The sequence below is a fragment of the Furipterus horrens genome, unplaced genomic scaffold (genome assembly GCF_987537825.1).
Source record: "Furipterus horrens unplaced genomic scaffold, mFurHor1.1.pri manual_scaffold_13, whole genome shotgun sequence".
Classification (NCBI taxonomy): domain Eukaryota; kingdom Metazoa; phylum Chordata; class Mammalia; order Chiroptera; family Furipteridae; genus Furipterus; species Furipterus horrens.
Window position 1 is genome coordinate 6600911 of NW_028327183.1, and position 25541 is coordinate 6626451.

The window sequence follows — 25541 nt, forward strand, 5'->3', positions numbered from 1 at the left end:
GCCACTGCTATTTAGCTTCACCAAATTGCTGCTATGTGGAAATTGGTACCCAGGGTTGCCAGAGCTCTGGGGATTTCTAAAAAAAGAAAGAAAGAAATCCCAGAAAGTCAGATTTTTACATGAAGTTTCCCAAGTTTCAAAATGCTCTTCAGGGTGGATTCAGCCCACAGGCCATGAGTTTGCAAGCCCTGCTTGAGTGAGACAACTTTTTCCATTTTCACTCCCAGCTCTGGCCTCTCCAGCTTGGCTCTCTGACTCTCCACAGGCCATGGACATGAGCCAACTGGAGCCCAGCCAAAAGGCAACCCCACTCCCCACTGACCTAAGATTCACCCTCCCCAGAAAAGCCAAGGCTTCACCCTGGGTCAGGCTAATGGGCCCAGCTCCTTCTTGCAAGGCAAGGTCCCTCCCAAGGGGCTCTTCGCAGCCTGACTTCTGGCCCTGGCGGTCCAGCAGCTTGTGCCTGCCAGCCAGCCTGTCCTTGTCTCAAACCCACTGAGGTCCACGACCGGAAGCTTCTTCTGTTCTTCAAATAAAGATCAGACTCATCATCATGACCCTCAAGGCCCTCAAAGGCAGATCCTTGCTGACCCTTTCAGCCTGTAACTTTGCTCCTCACATTGGTCCCTGCTGACACCCAGGCCTAGCTCATCCCCCGCCCCCTCCCTTTCTCAGGTAGAGGGAACTTCCTCCTCCACGCATCTTGCTGTCCCATCCCAGGACCTTTTGATATGTTGCCCTAGACTGAGCCCGAAACAGGCCTCCCACCCCACCCACCCCCGCCCAATACTCCTTTGTTTTGTAGCTCTTCAGGTCTCAGCTCACTTCCTCCAGGCAGTCTTCCCTGCCTGTCTGTACTAGTTTAGAGACTGAGGTCAGGTGTCCCCACAGCCCCCTGGAGTTCCTCATTACAGTTTAGCACTTAAATAACCCTCTTTCCTGAGAGAGCAGGGGGCATTCCTCAGGGACACTGACCAGGATTCTGCGTTTCCAAGTGTGCATCTAGCATCTAGCACCTAGCATGATGCCTGAGGCCCAGAAAATGCTTAAATATTTGCAGAAGGAAAAAAAAAAAAGGAAAGAGGGAAAGAGGGAGGGAAGAAGGAGGGAAGGAAGGAAGGAAGGAAGGAAGGAAGGAAGGAAGGAAGGAAGGAAGGACCCTCCACTTTATGTTTCGGTCTCTTTTTCCACTCTGACCCTCTGTCTCCTCTCCGTCTATCGCCACCTAAAACAATCTTTCTCTAATAATATCTAATGCGGCTGATCTGTTTCCGACCCTTCCTCCCCATCCCTGACCCACGTCTCTGGAAGCGCCGGCAGTCCTGCCCCTGGGCATCCCTCCAGGAACCGCTGCTCTCCAACCTCAGGACATCACGAGTCTGCAGTGGTCGCGCCAGATGTTTTCCCTCGGGGCAGGGGGGGGGGGTCCTTAGGCTTTGTGCCCGGAACGGGGGCGTAAGGGTAGAGAGGTCGCGCACTGTTGGTGCAAGGAGAGGCCTGGAGCAGCAGGCGGCGGGGAAAAGAGGCGGAGAAAAGAAAAGAGGAGGGGGGCTAGAGGGGCGGGAGAGGCGGGCCTGAGCGCACCGCCCCATCCCCGCCCCCCGCCCCCACCCCCAACTCCCGGCCCTGCCAGCGCGCTCCCAGCCCAGCCGGCCACATCTGGCGGCTGCCCTCCCTTGTTTCCGCTGCATCCAGACTTCCTCCGGCGGTGCCTGGAGGCTGGGCATCTGGGGCTTTAAAGATACAAAGGGACTCCAGGACAGGCGAGCGCAGGCGGCGGCGGCGCGGGCTGGGGCGCTGGGTTCTGGCCATGAGCCGCTGAGCCGCGCAAAGCCGAGGCCACCAAGTCGAGCGGTTCCTTGGAGCGCAGCGCTGCGCCGAGGAGCAAGCGCCAGTCAGGCGGCGACGCGGCCACACGCACGGAGTCAGCGATCCCCGGGGCGACGCGCCGGGCCCGGTGCGCAATGACCGAGGCGCTAGTGGCCTGGGGCGCGCTCGCCGGCCCCCTGCGGGTGCTCTGTGTCCTGGGCTGCCTTTTGAGCCGCGCCGCCGCCCCGCCATCGCCCATCATCAAGTTCCCTGGTGATGTTGCCCCCAAATCGGACAAAGAGGTGGCTTTGGTGAGTTGCTCCGAGGGCTTCAATGACCGAAGTTTTAACAAACTTCGTAGACAGAGGTTGGTGGTCTCCTCGCCACACCTCCCCTCGACCCCGGGGGACACAACACGGTGGGGGAGGGGCTTCAGTAAACAACTTAGCGGGGAATCTTTGGCCAGCTGGAGTTGGGCTTGTTTTGGAAACGGTTGGGGTGCTTTGGTGAGTGGGGAAGGGTTTTGATCAACAACTTGGAAACTTTCCGGACCCGGCAGGAGTGCGAGAAACAACCAGGGGAGGGTAAGGGGGTGCTTTGGGAAACAGCTGTAAAGGGCCCCTCGTCAATAACAGGGACAATGTCTAGAATCTGAAGGATCTGGCAAGGGGGCGGCTTTGTAAACAACTCGGACACATCTGGGGGGTTGGCTAACAAGGCGCTGGGCCAAGGCCTACGGGGCTCCCTTTGGCAAGCGGTGGGGGATCTTTGTAAACTCAGCGGCACTTTGGGAAGGGGCCCCTGTGGCACACAATTTGGGTAAACTCTTGCACACAGTAGTCTGGGCACTCTGAGCCAAGCGGGACTTGGCAAACATCTGGGAACCTTTGCTTCACATCTCAGAGAGGGGCCTGGAACAAACCATCAGTGGCGAACTTTGGGCACCTATTTGGGGCCCCGTGGGTAAGGTGGCCAGAAGGACCGGATCCCGGAAAGTTTCCTAGAACTAATGCAAAGGGATCGGAGGACTGGAGAGAGGTGGCCCGTGCGTCGGAGGAAGGGGCCGGCGCGTGGGGCGTGGGCCGGTGGGAACGAGGCCAGCGAGCACTCGCTCCTGGCGGGGCTCCAGCTGCCCCTCGAGGTTGTTCTGAGAGCGAGCGGGCCACAGCGTTGTGCTGGTGTGGTGGGGTGCGGGCAGCAGCAGGGCATCACCCTTTACCCCTTCAGCGCCTCTAGCCGGGGGACCCCCTCAAGGTGTTCCTTCTAGCCCACATGAAGTCTGCCCCCTTATTGCTTTGCCTGCCCCTAGCTCCCAAAACCCTATTCTTCAGCGTGGTCTCCTACTTGCCGAAAACAGGACTCCCATGCCGCTGGCCACCCTGGGAACCCGTTCTGGGGCTGTGACACCCCCCCATCCCGTCCCAGCATCTAAGCCTCTGTCCCCTCTGGATGACACAGGTTGGGAAACCTTACATTTTTTAGGGGGCTACCTACTATTGTTCCTTAGGGGTCTGCAGCGGGCTGGCCTCATGATGTAGCTGTTGGCTGAGGACTGAGGCTGGAACTTTGGAACTTTGGAGCCTTGACAAAGCTACCTGCTCCCCACCCACTCCACGCAACATATAGAAGTCCATGTTGCCTGAACACGAGAGGCAGTGGGAGGCTTGAGAAGCAGGCTCCCTCCCAACTTTGACTGCCTGGCTTTAAACTCCAGTGCACTAACCAGCTAGCCAGTCACTTAGCCTCTCAGGTTCAGCTTCTTCTTCTGAAAACGGAGGATAATAATGGTCCCTGTCTAAGACACTTTGAAGAGGCACCTGCGAAGCACTCAAGAAGTGTCAGTCGTCATCATCACTATTATACCCGGATTTCTCCCTTCCGGACGACCCTCCGAGCAAGGGGAGGGCACCTGCACTAAGGTGCCCGGCCTCCTTTCGCTCTCCCAACACAGGACCCACCCCACTTAACGTGGCATTTATTTCTGGTCTGTCAGCCCTCCCACACTGGATTGGAACCCTGGAGTCTAGACACATCTGTCATGTTCACCGGCTTGTTCCAGCAGGGGAGGTGTCCAAAGTATTTGTTGAAGAAATAAACGAGCTGGCTGGTCCCGGCCCCTCTGCAACCGGCCTGTTTGGTTTTAGCCTCGGTTGGGGCGGAGCTGCCGCACAGCACCTGAAGTGCAGGACTATTTTCTTTTCTGGAAATGACAGACCCCGGGTCTGTCTGCTGCAGGAGCCCATGTGCATGGCTCCTGAATCTCCAGAGAAGAAAAGTGAGAAAAATAATCCTTGCGCCATCAGCAGTTAGGTGGATTCGAAGAGGCGATGAAGGTAAAGACAGGTAGTGAGCTCCAGCTCTAAGCGTGACTCCGGAGCCTGATTGCTTGGGTCCAAATCCAGCTTTGCCATTTGTGAGCTGTGTGATCTTAGGCAAGTTCCTTAACCTCTCTGTGCTTTCGTTTCTTCCTCTCTATGATGGGGATGGTAATAATAACTACATGATAGAGTGACAGCGAGCATTAGTGTTGCCTGCTGACTTTGGTGCCAGAGGGTATAGTAGGCATGGTAGCCATGCTTTCTACCATTATGTCACTCAGCTAGTGGGTGTCAAAGTTGGATTGGGAGCCCAAGACTCCACCCAGTGCCCTTGGGCCACTGCGTTCTGTCCTGACTGGGCTGTGGCGCTGGGCTGGGGCTGGTTACTGCAGCTGCTTTAGTCAGGACTGTGCTCACCTCTGGTGCTCACTTCTTCCAGAAATACCTGAACACCTATTACGGCTGCCCCAAGGACAAGTGCAACCTGTTTGTGCTGAAGGACACACTGAAGAAGATGCAGAAGTTCTTCGGGCTGCCGCAGACGGGGGTCCTGGACAAGCGCACCATCATGACCATGCGGAAGCCGCGCTGCGGCAACCCCGACGTGGCCAACTACAACTTCTTCCCCCGCAAGCCCAAGTGGGACAAGAACCAGATCACGTACAGGTGCCGAGGCAGGGCTGGGGCAGCGGGGCCTCTGGGCCATAGGACACAGGGTCTCCTTGGGCCTGTCCCCACTCCGGGGACCCAGGAGGTGGCTTAGGAGGGCTTGGCGTCTTCAGGAGTTTGCATACAGAGTTCGCAGGAACCGGAGTCAGACAGGCCCGGACTTGACTCCCACACTTCTGGCTGTGAAGCATTGGGCTGCCCGTTTTTCAGTGCCCTGTGCCTTGGCTTCCCAATCGGCCACATGGGGCTGAAACAGAGCCCTCTGCGTGGGCTGGCTGGGAACTAAGCTAGGTCAGATACATACGGGGCTTCCACAGCTTCCACACACAGTAGCAGTGCAATAAACACTAGTCACTAGGTGGGGTCATTGGCGCGGGCAGAGGGTGCCTGACAGCTGGCTGCTGATGGAGCTTATAGATATTATAGAGTCGTCACAGCTGTTGCTGGCTGGGCTGAGAACTCTGGATAAGATCTCTGCCCAGTGTCCCCTAAGACCCGGTGTGTCCCCCCAGCCAGAAGGGAGGGATGAGGGTCCTGAGACCAGGCCTGAAGGTGCTGGCTGGTTTAGGACCCCACGGGATGTCAGGGCTTTCCGGGCAGGCTGTTCTCCCAGTGAGCTCTGCTCAACACACACACACATATACCTGTGTATGCATACGCACTCAGGTACACACTCGTGACACACTCACGCAACCCTCACGTGCTCATGTACAGACTTGCACACCCATCCAAGGCTCCACCCTTGCACATATGCGTGCACTCACAGAATTTCATATATACACTGGCACCCATGCACACACTTGAACACACATGCATACTGCTCGTTTCCTTGCACACGTGTACACACGTGCATGCATTTCTCCCCCCTCCAGGATCATTGGCTACACGCCTGACCTTGACCCTGAGACGGTGGATGACGCCTTCGCCCGCGCCTTCCAAGTCTGGAGTAACGTGACCCCCTTACGGTTTTCTCGCATCTATGATGGAGAGAGCGACATCATGATCAACTTTGGCCGCTGGGGTAGGCCGAATTGGGACCAGCAGTTCAGTGTAGAGATGGGGTGCGGGGAGGATGCAGGGGGAGTGATGCGCCCACTAGAAAGGTGGGGCTGGGTGGGGTCTGAGAGCAGCGGAGACAGGAACATAGAAGGCGTGGACAATGAGGTGGCATAGACAGGGCAGACACTGGAGAGCCACGTGGGTGGGGGGGCTGACGACGTGTAAATCTGGAAGCAGGTGGTCGTCCTGTGCCGTCCAACATGGTAGCTCCTAGAAACATAGGGCTTTTTACCTATGAATTAGTTACAATTAAGTAAAATTAAAATTCAGTTTCTCAGTCACACTGGCCCCATTTCAAGGGCTCAGTAGCCGTGTGGGGCTGGTTGTCACTGAATTGAACAGCGCAGAAAGTTCTGTTGGGTACCCCAGGGAGGTACCGAGGAACTCCAGGTACGGGAGTGGGTCAGAGAGAATGGAGCAGTGTAGACACGGGAGCAGAAAAGAACTCAGGGTCAGTGGCGCCACGCGGGTGGGTGGTATGATCACTGGGGCAGTGGTGTAGACACAAAGGTAGGTAGCGTAGACATTGTGAGTCATATGGTGATGTGGGGAAGTGGCACAGCATAAAAATGTAGACATGTGGGAGGGTGGCATGGACCACGTGGCCAAGTTGGCCTGGGGCTAGTGGCGTCAACCTGGGTGACAGACTTGAGGCGACGGTGTAGACCTTAGGATGCTAACAGTCATGTCGGCGATGCTCTGTTGACTTGCTGCATCCCCGTCTTTGATAGCCCCAACAAGGCAGGGAAGGGGACAGATGCCAGGCGGGCTAAAGGGCCCCAACTATGGATGGGGGTGTGGCTGGGTGTCGGGGCGAGAAGCTGAGACCCAGTGCATTTCAGAGCATGGAGATGGATACCCCTTTGATGGCAAGGACGGACTTCTAGCTCATGCCTTCGCCCCGGGGCCTGGTGTTGGAGGAGACTCCCACTTTGATGACGATGAGCTGTGGACCCTGGGAGAAGGACAAGGTAAGAAAGTGCCCAAGCATCCTCTGTACTCCTCTGCATGTCACCTAGCCATAAGGACTGAGCCTTCCCGGGCAACCGTGGGCACCTACATCGGCTCTGATGGGAGAGAGAGAGAGATGGGGGTTACATGGAATTCTGGTCTCTAAAGAAGGGCCTGGAGATGGAGAGGCTCACCCTGCCCTTGTCACCCCTCAGTGGTCCGTGTGAAGTTCGGGAATGCCGACGGGGAGTTCTGCAAGTTCCCCTTCATGTTCAGCGGCAAGGAGTACACCAGCTGCACCGACACGGGCCGCAGCGACGGCTTCCTCTGGTGCTCCACGACCTATGACTTCGACAAGGACGGCAAATACGGCTTCTGCCCCCACGAGGGTGAGTCCGTCTGGTCCCAGCCTGGCCTGTGGCACCACCGACCAGCATCCCCCGACTTCCTGCAAACACCACGGTCCCTCTCACCTCTATAATTATTTACTGAGTGCTCCCATTAAATGAATTCTGTTTTCTAAAGTCTCGCCACCAGCAACAGTATGTGTGAAATCACAGGGTTGATGTGCTAATTATTTTTTTCTAGCAGACTGTCGAATGAACTTAGAACTATGAATACGCCCAGCGGATCTCTCTAGAACCATTCTGTACTCTCTGGGCAGGACCAGGGGCACAAGGGCATGCGTAGAGGCTGAGGGATGGATCAGAAGTCTAGCAGTTGGGCGAGGTTCAGACCCCAAGGCTTGGCTTGGGGACACTGACCCATGGAATTTCAGCCATTACTCTTGGTTCTGATGCCAACTTGGCTCCTGTGTGTGGTGTGTGTGTGTGTGTGTGTGTGTGTGTGTGTGTGTGTGTGGGGACTGTTCCATCTGCCTCTCTTGCTCTCCTGTCTATTTTTGCTTGTATCTGCATCTCTGTGTGTTGACTTGGTATTTGCGTGTGTATGTTTGTCAGTGCTCAAAACAAAATTTTCAGATATTTTAAAGCCATATAGAAGGAAAACTTTTTAAAGGGATAAAGGTATTGACATACGTGCTCCATCCTTTTTAAAAATATCCTTGACACATGTCATAATCAGAAATTAGAAAACAATAGGATGTACAACTTCATACTCAGTCAAGTCGTCATATCTGATGATTCTGGAGACTGAAAGTCAGAAAAAATGGGACTAAACCCAAATATTTTTCTAAATACTTCTTTCTCCCCCATCCCATAGAGTCCTTGATCTCTACATGCCTTTGTCTTTTTGGCTCTAAGTTTGCATGTTTGTGGATCTCTCTGATTTCATTGCAACTGAACACTGACCATCAACGATCCTGACCAAAGAATTCTGTTTATGCTTTTAGTACCCAGGCTCACATGATACTTTGTATTAAGTAAGCGTTCAAGCCATTAATAAGTCAGAAATTTTAAATAGAAGTATTTTATGTACCCTGCCTTTCCCAACAGGGATTCAGGTGGCGTGAACCCTCCCATGTGTCAGCCCTTGTGATTAGCACAGAATGCTTTGAGGACAGAAATGAAAACAGCTGGACTTCCTAAGCTTAGGGAGGGTTTTTCCCTGCGTTGGATGTTAGCCATGTACTCGGTCTGTCGCCAGATGCAAGTACGCACCTCACACATGTGTTTGGGTCATGGGGCAGGGGTTCTGGTAATTCAGCCCCTCCTGACTGCTGAGTCAGTGTCTGTTTCTCTTCATTCTTGTTGGAGGCAGGACCTGAAAGGAGATAGGGGCTTTCTGGGTGGTAGCAACGCAGTTCACAGGAGGCCAGTGGCGTGGAGGTTAACTCTTCGCCTTTCCCCACGCGGAGGCCACCAAGGCATCTGGCCTCAGTGTCGCCTCTTCCCTCAGTCCCGTTGTTTCTGGCATTGCCGTGGAAGGTCTCTTGATTGGGAAGAGGGGACCGGTGAGGATAAGGGGCCTGAGTCCTGCAATGGGGGGTGGGGGGCCAGAGACTGGGCTCCATTCTGGTTGTGGTGGAGTTAACGGGGGCTGGTGAGGTCACCTCTGGCGCCGTTCTGCACAGATGGTCCTTGTTACGCGCTTGTGGTTTTGCTAGTTGGCAATTGCAGAGACACACCATTTTGTAGCGTTGGGGTGGAGGAGGCCGTGGGGAGCGAGGGAAGAACCCAAGACAGATAAGCCTGGACTCTGACTCCCACTGTCTCCCCAAGTTCTCCAGTCATGGCCCCTGTCTTGGGGAGGTCAGAGTCAGAGGCTGGGGTGTTAATAAAAGGTTTCCAGAGACACCCTTCCCCCTCCTCCCTCCCCCTCCTCTGCCTCCTACAGGGACCACAGCAGAGCCATCGGAAAAGTGCATGGAGTTGAAAGGAGGTGAAGCTTTCTGTGTGTGTGTGTGTGTGTGTGTATGTGTGCACACGCGCGCGTGACAAAGTGCGTGAGTGAGAGAGACACTGAGATTAGTGTGTTTTGTAGTTTTTGGTTATACTTCTTACTCAGTTCCTCCATTTATGTGACCGTGAGCAGTTCTGGAACCAGGTTTGTCGGTACCTCAGTTTCCCTATCTGTCACATGGCGAGATACTGGTAACACTGCTGACTATGGATGATATATTTAGCAATTTGCGTGGTGTGGGCAGAGCGGACAGTGGCCGTGGGGCTGAGGCAGGGTTCTCGGAGACTCCCTGCTGTGGGCCACGTGTTCACCATTTCATTGTGGGTGAGGACCCATCAGGTCCAGGGAAGGATGGGGTTGACCAGGAAGCCAGGGGCAGTTCCTGGGAGCTCAGAGAAGCAGCAATTTACCAATCAGTGTCAATGGTAGTTAATACTTTTTAAAAAGATTTTATTTACTTATTTTAGAGAGGGGAAGGGAGGGAGAAAGAAAGGGAGAGAAACATCGATGTGAGAGAGAACCATCAATGGGCTGCCTCTTGTACGCATCCCAACTGGGGACCAAACCCGCAGCCCAGGCATGTGCCCTGACTTGGGATCAAACCAGCGACTTTTCACTTTATGGGACAACGCCCACCTCGCTGAGCCACACCGGTCAAGGCGATTTTTAATATTTGAACAACACTATAACCTCACTGGGGCAAACCAGCAGGCGCCCAGCTGATTTCCAGGTGCGGAGGTAGGTGGTCTCACGCTGACCCCGTCTCCTCTGTCCCCACCCCCAGCCCTGTTCACCCTGGGTGGCAACGCCAACGGACAGCCCTGCAAGTTCCCGTTCCGCTTCCAGGGCAAGTCGTACAACAGCTGCACCACCGAGGGCCGCAGTGACGGCTACCGCTGGTGCGGCACCACCGAAGACTACGACCGCGACAAGCAGTATGGCTTCTGCCCCGAGACTGGTGGGTGTCCCCGCCTTCCCCTGCCTTCCAGGGGAAACCCTCAGGAGCTTCCCACCTCCTTTTCCCAGGACTGGGCCCTGGTCAGCACACGCAGTCGCTGGACGTCCGGGGCACTGAAATCAGAATAGACCCAGTTCAGCCCCAGTGGTGACGTCCGGTGTCAGGCCCGCCCAGACCCTCTCTGAACGACCCACACTCTCTCAGCCCCCTGACAACTGTCTTTCTCTCCCTCTGTGTGATCTTGAAGTCTCTCTTTCTTTGTCAGTAAGGACGCTCATCTCTACCTCCCTTCCTCCTCCTTTCCTCCCTGCCTCCCTCCCTTCCTCCCTCGGGTACTTCCTGAGCACCTACCTTCAGCAGGAGCCCCTCTGTGGTAGAGCTGACAGGCTGGGGGGTGGGGGTGGGGCTCCATCAGCTGTGCCCAGCCCCCTTTGCCTCTGGTCCTTCTGTCCCCGTGACGCCCCTGGGAACCTAATTAAAGCTCGGGGGTTAAAGCCCAGCCCCTTCCCAGCAGTATCTGCTCAGGGAAGCTGCTTAATCTCTCTGAGCTACAGTTCGCCCATCCATGAAATGGGGTGACCCAAGGTTCTGACTACACAGGCTTTTTGGGGGGTGGGGGTGGTGGCTAAGACATGTATGAAGCTCCTGATCCAGCTAGGACGCAGTAAGCGTGGTCTGTTAATGTCCACATCATGCTGCTGTCCCTGGTGGCGGTGCGCTCACACGCCGCCTGGCCCCTGCCCCGTGTCCCTAACTCCGCAGCCATGTCCACTGTTGGTGGAAACTCCAAAGGTGCCCCCTGCGTCTTCCCCTTCAAATTCCTGGGCAAGAAGTATGAGGAGTGCACCAGCGCAGGCCGCGGGGACGGGAAGCTGTGGTGCTCCACCACGTCCAACTTCGACGAGGACCGCGAGTGGGGCTTCTGCCCCGACCAAGGTGCGAGCGCCGGCTGTTGGGCTGAGATACTGGGTGTGCTCCTCCCCATCTGGGCTGGAAACCTTCCCGATCACCCCCCTCCCACTTCAGGCATAGACCGCCCCCTCCGCTTACTCCAGCAGAGACACTCCCCTGGCTGAGACCCGGCCCGTCCAGGGTGGGGACACTACCTGCTCGGAAGCCACCCCTGACAGGAGCACTGCCCGTTCTCGGTGGACACGGTGTCCCTGCTTAGCCATGCTCCTCCAGGCAGTGGCCTGGCTTCCAATTGAAGATCCCATCCACCTTGGTACCTGTGTCCCCTGCAACTTCCCAGAATGTCACAATGCAGGGCTCAGTACCCTCCTCCAGGGGACGGCTGTCTCCGAGGAGCTGGGCGGGCAGGAGAGGAGGGGCCTGACCCTTTTCTCATCTCTCGCCCTTCCTTCTCCTCCCTCTCCCTCATGGCTCTCAGGGTACAGCCTGTTCTTGGTGGCAGCCCACGAGTTTGGCCACGCGATGGGTCTGGAACACTCTCAGGACCCTGGGGCCCTGATGGCACCGATATACACCTACACCAAGAACTTCCGCCTGTCCCAGGACGACATCAAGGGCATCCAAGACCTCTATGGTAAGCTTCAGCTTGGGGCTCTGGGGTGGGGTCCCGGGAGGCCGTGTAGCCTGGGACGGAGGTCCACGGGGGTTGGCCCAGCAAGGTCCCCACTAATTGCAATTGCGGGAGATAAGCTGGAGGCCTGAGTGCTAGCCTGGTCCATGGGGACCCTACGACAGTCCCTTTCCTTTCCAAATAACACCAACGTTCACACGCCTCTTAGTTCTCCAGAACAGGAGGTGCGGGGAGGGGCTCTCCATCTTTTGGTGGGTAAACTGAGACCCCAGAAAGGGAACCCTTCCTGGACCAAGGTCATCAGGTTACAGCAACCAAGTGAGGTTTAGAATCCAGGTGAATTTGCTCCATACAAGGTAGAATTTCCCAGCATGGGCCACGACCTGAAAGATACAGGGGTGTGGGATTCTAGTTTTCGTAATGGTTCTTCTATTTTAATGGGTAGCAGGAACAATACAACTAGGGCCTGAGACCAATTATTTCTTTGTTCTGAGTACTTGCAATGAGGCTAGAATTTAAAAATAAGTCTTTTATTTAGGAAAAGTAGCGCTTGAGCAAGAGGCTGGGGAAACAGTCGCCTTAAACAGTAGCAATGGAGTGAGCAACACTCAGTTCTCTGCTGCCTCTGCCCCTCACCAGCTGTAAGACACGAGCTGGTCGTTACCTCTCTGGACTCAGTTTCCTCATCTGTGAAATGGGAGCCATAATGATTCCTCCCAGGGACGGAGTGGGACTGATTGGGTGACATTAGTGAAGAGCATTATAAACGGTGAAGGGCCATGGCTTTCTGGTTTCTCTCCCCTCCCCGCCCCCCACGTCAGGCATCCTGTCCCTCCCCTACCTGGCCTTGCACTAAGGCCGGACTAGTGTTTCTACTGATCTTTAGCAGGTTGGGTGGGCAGTCCTGGGGGCTCAGACTGATGGAGGGAACCCCTGGAGCAAGGGAGAGTCTGAGGTCCGGGGTCCTCCCCCAGGGCCCTCCCCTGACAGTGACATCGACACCGGCACCGGCCCCACCCCCACGCTGGGACCCGTCACTCCTGAGATCTGCGTCCAGGACATAGTCTTTGATGGCGTCTCTCAGATCCGCGGGGAGATCTTCTTCTTCAAGGACCGGTGAGTGCGCGCCTCTTAGAGTCCTCTGCCCTGTGCCCCTGCCCCCTTGTTCTTGTGCCCCCACTCCTTGTGCAGGGACCCACTGGGCACTTTGGAGAACGTCCTGCATAGACAGTTCCTATGCTTGTCGGATGACCTCCAGGCCTCAGCGGCTCACCTTCCGCTTTTTGCCAGCCTGCGGGTCTGCTAGGTGTGCCGGCGTCAGGCTGCAGGGTGGGGAGCTATGCTCCTGGGATTAGTGGCTACACGTGGCAGGTGGCAGAAGCACAGAGGCTGAAGCAAACCACACAAGCACAGTGAAAGCCTCCACTCGAATTGTGTCTGAGAATATCCCCTCGACGGAGGCAGATCACAGGGCCAAGCCCGACACCCACTCTCGGGAGTGGTGCTGTGAAGTTGCGTGGCAACGGACGTGGATCTCTATTTCAAAAAGAGGGGTGGAGGGAAGAATTGGAACTAGTAATCCAGGCTACCACAGGCCTTCTCCGGGAATGGTCTTGACCTCAGATGGCCAAAGTGCTCTGTGTACAAGGAGCAAGTAACCACAGGGTAGAAAAAAGAAGTATTGTGCTGGAAAGGCCCCCACTCAATTGACCAAGGGCGGAGACATGTCCCACTGCCTGGATCCTTCTGGATGATGACAGACAGTATTAGAACTGCATTAAAAGACCCACCCATTACCCATCTGTGCAAACATACATGTGCCCATCCATCCATTCATCTATCTATCCATCCACCCATTATCCATCCATCCATCCATCTATCCATCCATTATCTGTCCATCTATAATCCATTACCCATTATCTATTCATCATCAGCCTCCATCCATCCATCTGTCCATTCACCCATCCGTTAAAAAGGGTAGTTGACAGTAGGCGGTGGAGCCAGGTTGCCTGGGTTAGCATCCCGGACTGACTACTTACTGGCTGTATTATCATCAGCAAGTTAATTATGTATCTTCTTTGTACCTCAGCTTCCCCATCTATAAAATGGGACTAATTTTTCTACCTGTCTCATAGGGCTCTGGTAAGGATTAGATGAGAGCTTAGCACTTAGAACAATCAATGCCTGACCCAGAGTAAGTGTGTTCAATCATAGTAGTTGTTATTATCAACAAATAACTACTTGGTACTAATGGTACCAAATAGTTGGCTAAGCTTTAGGAGGTGGGGATGGTATGCTGGGGGCAGAAGAGCTATGTTATGCCCAGACCAGTGTTCTCACAGAGAAGTCCATGGGCCTCCGACCCCAGGACCCCCTAGGGCGTGAGTGCCAGAAGTGTGCGTTCCTTTCTCAGCCCTGGCATCTTGCAGAGGGGGCTCTGCCCATTCTGCAGTGCTTCTCCCACCTTCCTTTGATCTTGCTTCACCCTCCCAAGGTGTCATTGCTGGGATTTCTGAATGGGCTTGGAAGGGAGGGCACACGTGTTAACTGCTGCACAGCGACTTAGGTGTCCCCTTCTTCCCCTCAGGTTCATTTGGCGGACAGTGACGCCAGGTAACAAACCCATGGGACCCCTGCTGGTGGCTACATTCTGGCCTGAGCTTCCAGAAAAGATTGATGCTGTGTACGAGGCCCCGCAGGAGGAGAAGGCTGTGTTCTTTGCAGGTGTGTGGGGGGGACGGGTCCTTCCGGGCCCTTGGCTCCTCGGGCCCTGCAGCATGGTTCCGGGGCACCCGTGGGCGCTTCTGCTGCTTTATGGACCCACTCTTTCAGCCATAATTTCCGAAAGCGTGGGATTCATCTGGGCGGTTGGCTCAGACACCGGCATTAAAAAGCATCGGCCCACAGCATGAGCATTCCTTACCTTTAAGTCCTTTTCAATCGTTTTGATTCCTTTTCCAAAAGGAAAATGGCATTTTAGTGCTGGTCAGCTGGAGCCTTTGGCAGGCAACAGCTTTAGTTAGAATCTTTTAAAAAATGATTTGCTTTCATTTTTAAACTTTCAAATAAACTTATTTCTAAAGATTGCAAAATGAATTTTTTGAAAGCAAACTAGCAAGTAAATAACTATATAAGGAGTCTCTCTAAGTGGTAAAAATCATCAAGACAGGGTCACATGGCTAACATTGGGGGACCCCTGGTTATCCAGCATTGATTTGAGCACCTGCCCTGACAGAGCCCAGACACCCAGGCTGCTACAGGGGCTGCAGGAAGTCCTATGGCGGAGGAGGGAGGACTGGCAGGGCCCCTGGCCTGGTCTGGGCTAGGGGCACAGGGACGGCTTTCTGGAGGAACCGAAGGCTCAGCCCACACTGTGGGTGCATGCTCTACCAGGCGGCTCCCCATCTCCTCTACTCCAGAGGGATCGTGGGCCGTGAACAGGGCAGTGCAGGCCCCAGCGCCCTTTAGTGCAAATTAGAGACAGGTGCCTCTCTATGGCAGGCGTGGCGTTTGGGGTACATGGTGTTTGGGGTACATGGCATAGTGAGCGGAGTGAGGGCTGGACTCATCCTCCATGCACCTCTGTGGCCACCACCTTCTATGACCACTGTAAAACCATCCACATGAGCCCTGATCAGGGCTGTGAATCCAGATGTGAGCAGGAAGCGTGTCCCTGCTGAGAACGGCCAGGTCGCTGGCAGACGGAGGACAGGAGGACCCGGCTGGCGGGGCATGTCAGCACCAGTCACTGACATGTTCTTGGCTTCCACCCTAGGAAATGAATACTGGGTTTATTCGGCCAGCACCCTGGAGCCAGGTTACCCCAAACCGCTGACCAGCCTGGGGCTGCCCCCCGATGTTGAACGGGTGGATGCCGCCTTTAACTGGAGCAAGAACAAGAAGACGTACATCTTCGCTGGGAACAAGTTCTGGAGGTAAGGCGGGCAGCGGAGCCGGCTGCGTGGGCGTGGGGAAGGCCCTGCAGCTTCGTGCCTCCCGGGTCAAGTGCACAGGTCGGTGGGCCACGGATACCCCCTTTCTGGTGTCTAACCTGCCGGGACTGCAGTCCCTTTGAGAAGTCATCAAAGGGGGGACCCATCCTTGCGCACGTCATTGGTACAATTCTGGTTAGAACTGCCCTGCCCTTCTCAGAAGTCTTGATTGGGGCCCTTGTCCGTCTGGTCTGGGGTTTCGCAATTTGGGGTGACTCACTGAAGAGGGGGGTAATTAAAATGAAGATAGTAATTTCTCCGCCTGACATTATGGGCTGTGTGGGATGGGCATTGTTAGCAGTATTCCCATATTCTGCGCTTGGGTTCAGAGTGGTTAAAAGGGTGTAGCTTGACGTCACACAGCCAGGCAGTGGCAGTTTGGGATTTGGACCCTGGAATTCTGGCTCCCAGAGAGCATGCTATTCTTCACTGTTCTACACTGTGCCTAAAAAAATAGTGGGGTCCCCAGAAATGGGGGTGGTCAAGGCAGGGATGGAAGAAGGCCAAATCTGAGAGAAATGGGCGCACCAGCCTCCCTCGGGAGCCAGCGTTCAAACTGACCTCGTTGGAAGCAGGCCCAGAGGCGGGGGGCAAAGGCTGGCAGGGGCCAGCTTGGAAGCAGGCAGCTCTCTGCCCCAGGTTATATAAAGGGAAGGATTCAGTTCTGAGAGGCCATGGTCAGGCCCAAGTTCAGCGGGCGCAATAGGAATGGTCAGTGAGAAGCAGTCTCAGTTTGATTAAAAGCTGTCCTGTCTCCCAGAGGAGGAAACGGGGCTCCAATGCGTATGGTTGGCCACGGAGCCAGGACTGTAACTGCCTTTCCTCCCTCTAACCCCATGCCCCTGCGCGGTACCCTAAGGTCCTCTGGTCAGTGGGAAGAGCTGGCTGGTGCGGGTGATTGGGTGTCTTCAAGCACCCACGTCCCTCCTGTGGCTGCCACTGCATCCCGGCCCTGGGTCTGTCATCCCTGAAACGGTCCTGCTTTCCCCGCCAGGGCCCTCCTTCTCCCCCTTCCTCCTCCTAAGCCCCACCCCCCGCCACCCTGCATTCAGAAGCTGCCTCTGTCCCAAGCTGCCCCCGTGTCAGGGTGGAATTCCAGACAGATTGCTAAGATACTTAGCAACTTAAGCCAATTGATATCGCTAGCCTCAAGAAAGAACACAGTCAGCCAGAAAACCATGGCGCGGGCTTTCTGCCCACAGGCTCCAGAACATTCCCGGGCACACACGGGTACTGCGAATAGTATCTTGGCGAGGCAGGTGCTCCACATCTCCCCACCTTAGGACGGGGGCAGGCGTGAGTCATGGTGTTGGAAGGACTTTTCTAATCATGCTCCAATGCACTTTCTGTATGTAAACATACAGGAACATGTGGGAACATGAGTGCACACACCCGTGCATGAGTGCACACACACACACTCAGGCTGTGATGGTGCTTTGCTAGGTCTCCAGCAGAGTTATCTGCTTCCCAGGCCTTTAACACAAGCCCACCTTCCAAAGTCAGGGCCCCTGTAAGTGGCAGAGCTGTAGAGCCTATCGGAGGCTCTGGGCGGGCCTTCCAGAAGAGACAGATCTGTCTCCCAGGAGAGGTGGTCAATGAACCTGAGACCCTGGTCCCGGTGTAGAGTTGGCAGGGGTCCCAGAGATGCTCTGGCTGGAGAAGGGGAGAGAGACCTAGAGGGACAGAGGATGAGTAGCTGCCTCCAGCCTGGGCATTCCCTCCTTCATGCCCGGGGGTGCTCAGCCCTGACTTCTGGAAGCTTCCACTAAGCCCTGAAATATCTAGTCAGTATCTCCAAAGTGCCAGGCACTGAGCTGGGCTCTGAAAGAGAGTGGTCAAGAAGTAGTCACTCCTGCCTTGCAGAGCTTACAGAAGAGATACAAACACATTTGAATAAGATAATAGTGGTTCTCATGACGGGCCCTGTACTCCGTGCCAGGCCTGAGGCCACGCATTTCACCTGTATTTCTCATTCGAGGTAGATACTAGTATTAGCCCCATGTCCCAGGAGTGGGAGCTGAGGCTGATGTGCCTGTAGGATACTCCGTGGAAAAGCTGGGACAGAAATGTCTGGGTTCCGAAGGTGTCACTGGGAAACCTTCCAAAACAGTGTACCAGTGAGTGGGGACACTATGGAGGAGACTGGGGACAGAGAGCAACGTGAAGACACGTGAGCCCCTTCAGAGCATCTCCTGGTGCTGTGATGCTGTGCTCTTCCCGGAGGAGAAAACGGGGAAGCAGATTGATGCGCTTCTCTGAGCTTCAGTTTCCTCAGTTATAAAATGGGGTGGATTCCTGCCCTCCTGACTCCTGTGGGTCGAGATAAAAGGAAATGAGGGCAAGTTCAAGGACCCTGAGCTCTGAGCCGTCATCACGTCAGAGACTGTAGGTTAAGGGGTCAGTGGAGGCAATGCAGGTGGAGAGCTGGGATTTTGAGCTGGGACACTTGGTTTTAGTACCCCAGGTCACGAAGAAGCGTGTTAGGTTTTGCAAGAAGATGTCTTATGGTCGGGCTGGGATTAAGGAAGGCCTTTGCCGGCCATGCTCAGGGGGCGGGGCCTGTAGAAGGAACTAGGAGGGGAAGCTGTGGCGTTGGGGGGAAGAAACCTCCGCCAGGAGGCCCTGTGGAGGAAGGCTTGGCTGTCACCAGGGTGGCAATCAAACGCAGATCTGCCAAGAAAATTAGCACCACAAAGGCAAGACACTGTCTTGTTTACTGCGCCACCCACAGGCACACAGTGGGAGCTCGTTACATATTTACAGAATAATGAAGAAGTGGAATCTTAAGTGGAGGAGTGAAGGAATTGAAATGACCCCAGCGTTTACAAAGTTCTCCAGAAATGAAAAAGACAGAGGTATTGCTAGCCAGGAGGAAGACTATACCAACTTAATACTCAAGGGGTTCACCCAGATTAAAGGCAGGGCCCAGGGTGACTGCGCAGCCAGGACAGCTGAGGTGACAAGAGGTCCGCCCTGTGACTAGCAGGGTTTGGACTCACGTACTGCCTTGTAACCTGCTGTCCCAGCCAGGATCACCTCCCAGGACATGCACTGTCACCTCCCCTTGACAGATGAGAAAGCAGCAATTTGTCCAAGCCACCCAGAGCAAGAATGACAGGGCGGGGCCTGTTCCTGCCTCCTGGCCCAGTTCTTGTCACATGGCGATCGATAGGGAGCGGAGTTTGTAAGGGAACGAATAGTTCCCAAAGAATCGGCCAAGGACCAGATACTTGGCATGTGTTATTTCCCTGTGTGTGTGTGCTAATTAACATGTTAAATTAAATAGAGCCCCATCTTCTAGCTGGTGAAACAGAGGCTCAGAGAATGACTTGCAGCCCTCGGGCCAGAGAGGTGCGGATGGGACAGCCACTTAGAAGCTGGGTGCCCTTGTTAAGCCCCTGGCCTATGAAATGGGTATTACAGTAATAATTGTGTCATAGGATTGTCATCTGGGTTGGCTGGGAAAGTAAATGAAGAGTGTTTAACACACCCCTTAAACATTAACAGTAATCACAAGCCTGTTTTTATGGGACCGTGAAGGTCGCATAATTAGTGGGTGGTGGAGCTGGGATTCAGACCCAGTCCTGACAACGTGTCCTTCCTTTCCAGCAGGCGGCTTCCCTGAAGGGCTAGGTCTGGTTTCCCAGGCCCCCCCGGGAGCTGTCAGCTGGGCCTCGCCACCCAGGTCCCAGGAGGGGTGGCCTTTAGGGAGGTCCCACTGTTCACCGGGTCCGCTTCCTTGCAGATACAATGAGGTGAAGAAGAAAATGGATCCCGGCTTCCCGAAGCTCATTGAGGATGCCTGGAACGCTGTCCCCGATAACCTGGACGCCGTGGTGGACCTGCAGGGTGACGGTGAGCTGCCCGGGCCTCTGTCCACTTTCTAGGACTCCCCACCCCCACCCAGGGCCTGGGGCCTACGCGCACACACACTCCCTCATTGTGCAGGGAGGCTTGCGGTGCCCGGGAAAACAAACCAGCCCCTTCAGGCCAGTGCTGGGAAGGCGTCCAGACCCCTGACCTCTGCTCACTCAACAGGCTCCAGGCAGTGAGACCCAGAAAGGCCCCTCGCAGCTGCAGGGCCCGGAGCCAGGGAAGGGAAGGGTGGGAGGCCTGGGGAGGGGCGCCAGGGACATGGGCTGTGTGCCCTGGATTCATTCTGGGGCTCGATCCAGGCCCTTTTGGGTTCCACAGGAGGCCTTGTCACCGCCTCCCCTTAGCAGAAGGATGGCTCCACTGGAGAGAGGACCGACTTTGCCCCGCCTCCTTGCTGATGTGGCAAAGATCCCTGCTCAACTCGCTTTGTCCCTGGTCCCTTGCTGAATTACACAACCAGTATCATTGAGGGATAGAATCTGGAGTTTGGAAACCATATTCCTCCGGAGGCTTCTGTGAGCCCTCTAGGCCCTGGAAGTGGTCCAGTTTAACTTTTTATAGGCAATCTTAATTTAATTCCACAAAGGGTTTTTTTTTTTTTTTTTTTTGAGCCCCTATTATATGCTGCTACACACATTGCCCTGACCTCCAGTGGTGACTCATGGTCTTACACGTCCAACAGAATGCAGCATACGGTCAGGTGCCAGGTGAAGGATTATCCTCAGGAATAAACAACTATTGAGCACCTACTATGTGCCCAGGTTTTAAAGGAAGTAAATGAAATTATGTATGTCAAGAGTCACAAGTTCCAAAGCCCAGAGGGGCCAGGCCAGTAGCACAAATGAGTGAAATAGGCAAGGCAGACAGTGGGGAGTGGTGGGGTCTGTGGCAAACCAGAGAGCACATGGCTTATTTACAGGGGACTGTGACTTCTCTGCTTCTGATGATTGCTGCCCTGCAAGAACACGATCTAGTATTGTTGGATATTCTCTTTTAAAAGGAAGCAAAAAAAAAAAAAAATCTGTATTTTCGTTTGGAATTTCCAGATGTTTACACAGTGGCAACTTATTCAGAATTAAAAAAAAAAAAAAACTTGTGTGAGCCACCGAACACCCCATCTGTGGGCCAAGAGGATGAGCAGCTTCCTGGTTTGTCACCTCTGGTCCATGGAAAATGCTTAGTGTGGGGATTGTGCTTAGTTTGGGGACTGTTCTTTATGTTGATAATTGCATTTTGTCTGACTTCATCCTCACTGCAAGCCCAAAGAGGCTGGTCTCTTTAGCCCCATCTTATAGATGAAGAAAGCAGAAACTCGGAGAGTTTACTCCACAGCCATGTCCCTTTCCCCAGCCCCAGAGAGGTCCTCTCGGGTTTAAAAGCTTCTTCTCTACGGCAGCAGGCTCTCAAAGCACCCAGGAACTTTCCCTGTGTCGGAATGTGCGAGGGTGGTCACAGCCTCTCTCCTTTCCTGTCCCAGGTCACAGCTACTTCTTCAAGGGCATGTACTATATGAAGTTGGAGAACCAAAGTCTGAAGAATGTGAAGTTCGGAAGCATCAAATCCGACTGGCTGGGCTGCTGAGCTGGCCGCAGCTCCCCCCGGCCCCGCGTCTCCATCCCGTTCTGCACGTGGGGCCCTGAGCGCCGGGGAGGGACCCGGAAGGGCCTGGAAGCCTTCAGCTGTGCGGTTCATGAGCGTTCTCCCCGCCACCTGGCAGTGTAAGATTCCGGAGAGTGGCTGTGCCCTGTGCCCAAGCGAAGGTGCTGATGGTACCCCTCCCGGGTGCCACTTGCTCCTCTGTATCCCACCAGCCCCCCCTCCCCCAGAGCCACCCCAAAGAGGTGCTTTGATATCCTCAATGCGGCCCTGCCCCGGGCTGCCCTGGTGCTGCCCTGGTGCTGCCACGCTGTGGGCTCTCCTTCCTCCACAACCTCCGCACAGCATCCTCCGAGCCAAAAGAGACTGTCTCAGCAGGGCACTGGCGGCCCAGCAGCCTGGCCCGGCCTGGGCAGTGGGAGAGAGGCATGGCCCGGAGGCCGCCCGGACACCTGGCTTCTCACACTGCTGGCTGCCTTCGGACCTCCCCTCCGTGAGCGGTTCACTGTGTATGCACTTTGTTCTTATCTTTCGATCGTTTTTCAGTTTTTTTCCACTCTCAAATTGCATTTCCCGACAGAAGGACTCAGGCCGTCTGAAGTCACTGCACGAAGCATCTCAGCCCACCTAGCTATGGTTCCCTTGTTCACTCCATTTAGTACAAACCTGCCCTGTCACTTCCTCCACTGGATGGGGGAAAACCAACCCATGGCTTCTTGCTCAGCCCTCCCCTCCTTGCCCTTCAGCCATTCCCCATGGGAAATGTCAACAGGTATGAATAAAAACACCAACTGAATGGCAGTGTTTACCTCTGTTTTGACAGAGCCTAGAGAGGGGCCCCAGCCCCAGCCAGAAGGGGAAACTCGGGAAATCTAAACCTCCGCTCCCCTCGGAGTGTGGAGTGTGAGCTGTTGTCCCTCTGTCCCATGGACAGAGCCCTGAAGCAGCAGTGAGTGATTCTGTGACTGTAACTGCAGAGTCTTGTTCAAGGTTCCCTTCCTCTTTGAACCTCAGTTTCTCCATTAACAGTAATCCCAATTCTAATGCTAATGAACAGCATCCCCCGCCTGAGCAGCGAGCCAGGCCCTGCAGGGGCATTGCTTCATTGAGCCTTTACAACAACCTAAAGAGGGAGTGGCCAGAAGTACCCTGAGTTTATTGATGAGGAAACTGAGGCCCAGAGAAGAGTGACTTGCCCATCGTACCATAGCTATTAGGTAATGATTTGCTCAGGGTACCATAGCGATTAGGTAACAGGCCAAAGAGGAGCCCAGAATCTCCATCAGCAGCATTACCCTTCTCCCTTCCCCCAAACCCCCCCTAAGTAAACACAGCTGGGGGTGGCTGGGGGCTTGCTTTGTAAGCACAGCTCCTCTTAAGCTTCTTACCACTCCCTCTCGGATCGCCATAATCTCCTCTGTAGCAATTCTGGAGCTGCTGCAGAAGTCATTTAAGGCTTGAGAATGTTTCAGAGACCCTTCTGGCTCTGATAGTCTGTTGCTTGAAACCTCTCATGGTGGGGCTGGTGGGGAAGGGGATGAGGAATGCCCAAGGCTCTGAAGGTGACCTGGGGGGGCCTGGAGTCATCTTTTCTCCTGTCGGCCTGCCCGATGATCGCTCAGATCCTTGAGGAGAGACAGCCTTCTATGCAGGTATCTGGCGAGGTGAGCCCAGAGTGTCTGCCAGCACCTACGTAAAGACCCTGAGGCTGGGGAAGCTCACATCATAGCTATAATCCATTATTACTAAGGTTCTCTGTTACACAGAAAATTCAGCTGCTCCACAACATAATACCTAAAATGTACTATTTCTTGAACACTGCACAATGTCTTGTTTTATTTAATTGTTACTACAACCCTATGGGGTAGAAATGTATCCTTTTCCATTCCTAGATGAGAATACAAGCTCAGAGAGGTTGAGTGAGTAGCTGAAGGCCACACATCAATCTGGTAGGGCTGAAAGATTCTGGCTGAGTTCATAGGGAGTAGCTGTCCCAGAGCCCAGATTTGGGTTCTCATCATGCCTGTGGTCTGCTGTGAGCGGCTGATCGGTGAGAAGTGATTCACTATCTCCATCTGACTCAGTCACTCAGGGCTTAGCCAACCGGTCTCAGGTTCCAGGTACACCCTTCACTCCCTGCCCCCGACCACCCATTTAGGTTCAGACAGGCCCCTGAACTTGCTTCCTCAGGGTGGAACTGAGCTACTGGCCAGGTCATTTCCCTTTGCTGGATCAGGTTTCTCACCTAGTTGGAGGGCAATAATTGTTTTTCCCTTCTTCTAATAATAGTAGCTCAATATTTCCTGCTGTCAGCCCGTGTTTTCAGTGCAAGATTTCACTCCTGGTATCAATTTCTCTCTCAGTCAACACTCAGTTCTAACTGATAAACATGCAACCCAGACAGGTTTAAACAAAAGCAAAACCGACACCAGAAGGCAAACACATAGAACCCAGCCTGGATATATTAGCTCACGTAACTGTACAAGCCCAGGGTCGCCCCTCCAATTGCTGGGCTCAGGTTCTGTGGATCTAAGTTCTGTTGATTCCCCATTTACAGAAGGAGGCCACAGGGTCATGGAGATAGTGATTTGGACGTCACGAAGCCAGTAAAAGCGACTGGACGTCCAGGTCCGCTGGCCCTAAAGCAGAGAACTGCGCCTGAACGGCCGCTCACTGGCCCGGCGTGCGCTGCTCTTACGGAGAGGAATACACTTCCAAGTGGGCACAGCGCTGTCACCCAAGAGGGAGCCCCAGATTCCCAAGGGGGCGGGGCTCGCGCTCAGGGGGCGGGGCCAGTGCCTGGGCGTATTCAGAACCAGAGGAGCGGGGCGAGATCAGAGGGCGCCTGCGCAGGGGCTCCGCAGCCTCGGGCAGGTACCCCAGTGCGGCTGCGACTCTGGTTCCCGCGTTCCGCGTGAGTCGCTTCTGTCGGATCCGAGACTCTGCTCCGCTATGAGCAGGTGCGCCGAGGCGGCCGCCGTGGCGGCCACGGTGCCAGGCGCGGATGTCGGGATCGCTGGGCCGCGGCCGCCGATGGTGCCCCGCCAAGCGTCCTTCTTCCCTCCGCCGGTGTGCAACCCCTTCGTGCAGCAGACGCGGTTGGGCACGGCGAGGTGCATCCAGGTGAGGGGCGTGGGTCAGAGAGAAGAAAGACCCAGGTGAGGGGCGTGGGTCCGATGGGAGGCACATCCAGGTGGGGGCGTGGGTCAGAGAGGAGGCGCATCCAGGTGGGGGGTGTGGATCCGAGAGGAGGCGCAACCAGGTGGGGGGGCGTGGATCAGGGAGGAGGCACATCCCAGTGGGGGGCGTGGGTCAGAGAGGAGGTGCATCCCAGTGGGGGGCGTGGGTCAGAAAGGAGGTGCATCCAGGTGGGGGGCGTGGGTCAGAGAGGAGGTGCATCCAGGTGGCGGGCGTGGGTCAGAGAGGAGGCGCATCCCGGTGGGGGCGTGGGTCAGAGAGGAGGTGCATCCCGGTGGGGGCGTGGGTCAGAGAGGAGGCAGGCACAGGTGAGAGGTGAGATGCTCTGAAAGCGCCATGGGTGTGACAGCAGAGGCATCTGAGGGTGGAGCGAGTCTGGGAAGCAGAAGTGCATGCAGATCTGCGAGAGGAGGGCTTGTGCAGGGGCCCCGAGTCTGCAAGGGGCAGAGGGTGGGTCTGAGGGTGGAGGCCCATGGAGGACGGTCGGAGGGGGTGTTTGAGAAGAGAAGATGCAGGGAGCGCGTGGGTCTGAGAGGAAACGTTCCTTCCACGCTGAGAAGAGGAAATGAAGATTTGAGTTGGTGAGAATGGAGTGGGAGCCTGGCCTACCACAGGAAAGTGGGTTTGGGGAAGTGATGCCCCCACCACCACCACAATCATGCCGCCGCCCCCCCCCCCGCCCCCCGCCCCCCAGAGAGCCCAGGTCTGGAGTTGGAACAATGAGTAAGGCCCTGGGATGATCTAGCTGAGCAGGGTCGTCAAGGGTCTGACATCAGAATCTAGTGAAAGGGATCACGGGTTCAGCTTAAGGCGTTTAAGAGGTTTTGATCCTGAATCAGTCTTCACCCAAACACTTCTAGATTCCAGGATGAGAGGAAGCCCAGACTTTTCCACTGTTAAGTGGCTACGTTCAAAAAGGAAGTTTACTTTCCTGTTTCTTGTAAAGCACTGCTTTTACCATGAACAGTTACACTCACTATTTGAACTTCCTCTTTTGCAAAGTTAGTGATCAGAGAACAAGATAGACTATGTCCTATGTGGTCTGTATGGAAAAAAAAAAAAATAGTGGTTTTGATGGTTTCTTGTCCATATCACAAGTTTCTTTACTTTGGATTTGAAAGAGTGTAATTTTTGCACAGCCTGCATGTATGCACCGAGACCATGGTCCTCTCCAGGGGAGGCAGGTTACATGCTGGACTAAGCACCATGGG

General features: G+C 54.9%; 2 protein-coding genes across 2 annotated transcripts in view; both read left to right on the forward strand.

Annotated features, from left to right (window-relative positions):
• Window positions 1-1646: 1646 nt before the first annotated feature.
• On the forward strand, window positions 1647-21429 carry MMP2 (matrix metallopeptidase 2). The gene is made up of 13 exons (XM_090259734.1): window positions 1647-2120; window positions 4567-4793; window positions 5669-5817; window positions 6698-6826; window positions 7022-7195; window positions 9952-10125; window positions 10888-11061; window positions 11516-11671; window positions 12643-12784; window positions 14256-14392; window positions 15444-15603; window positions 19406-19515; window positions 21014-21429. The coding sequence occupies exons 1-13, from the start codon at window positions 1965-1967 to the stop codon at window positions 21115-21117; spliced, it is 1992 nt and encodes a 663-aa protein (XP_090115860.1). The 5' UTR covers window positions 1647-1964; the 3' UTR covers window positions 21118-21429.
• Window positions 21430-23947: 2518 nt separating this feature from the next.
• Window positions 23948-25541, forward strand: part of LPCAT2 (lysophosphatidylcholine acyltransferase 2) — a 48780-nt gene continuing 47186 nt past the window's right edge. Inside the window, exon 1 of the mRNA XM_090259008.1 lies at window positions 23948-24255. Within this exon, the coding sequence (XP_090115134.1) occupies window positions 24085-24255 (171 nt within the window). The 5' untranslated portion in view covers window positions 23948-24084. The remainder of the gene's footprint in view (window positions 24256-25541) is intronic.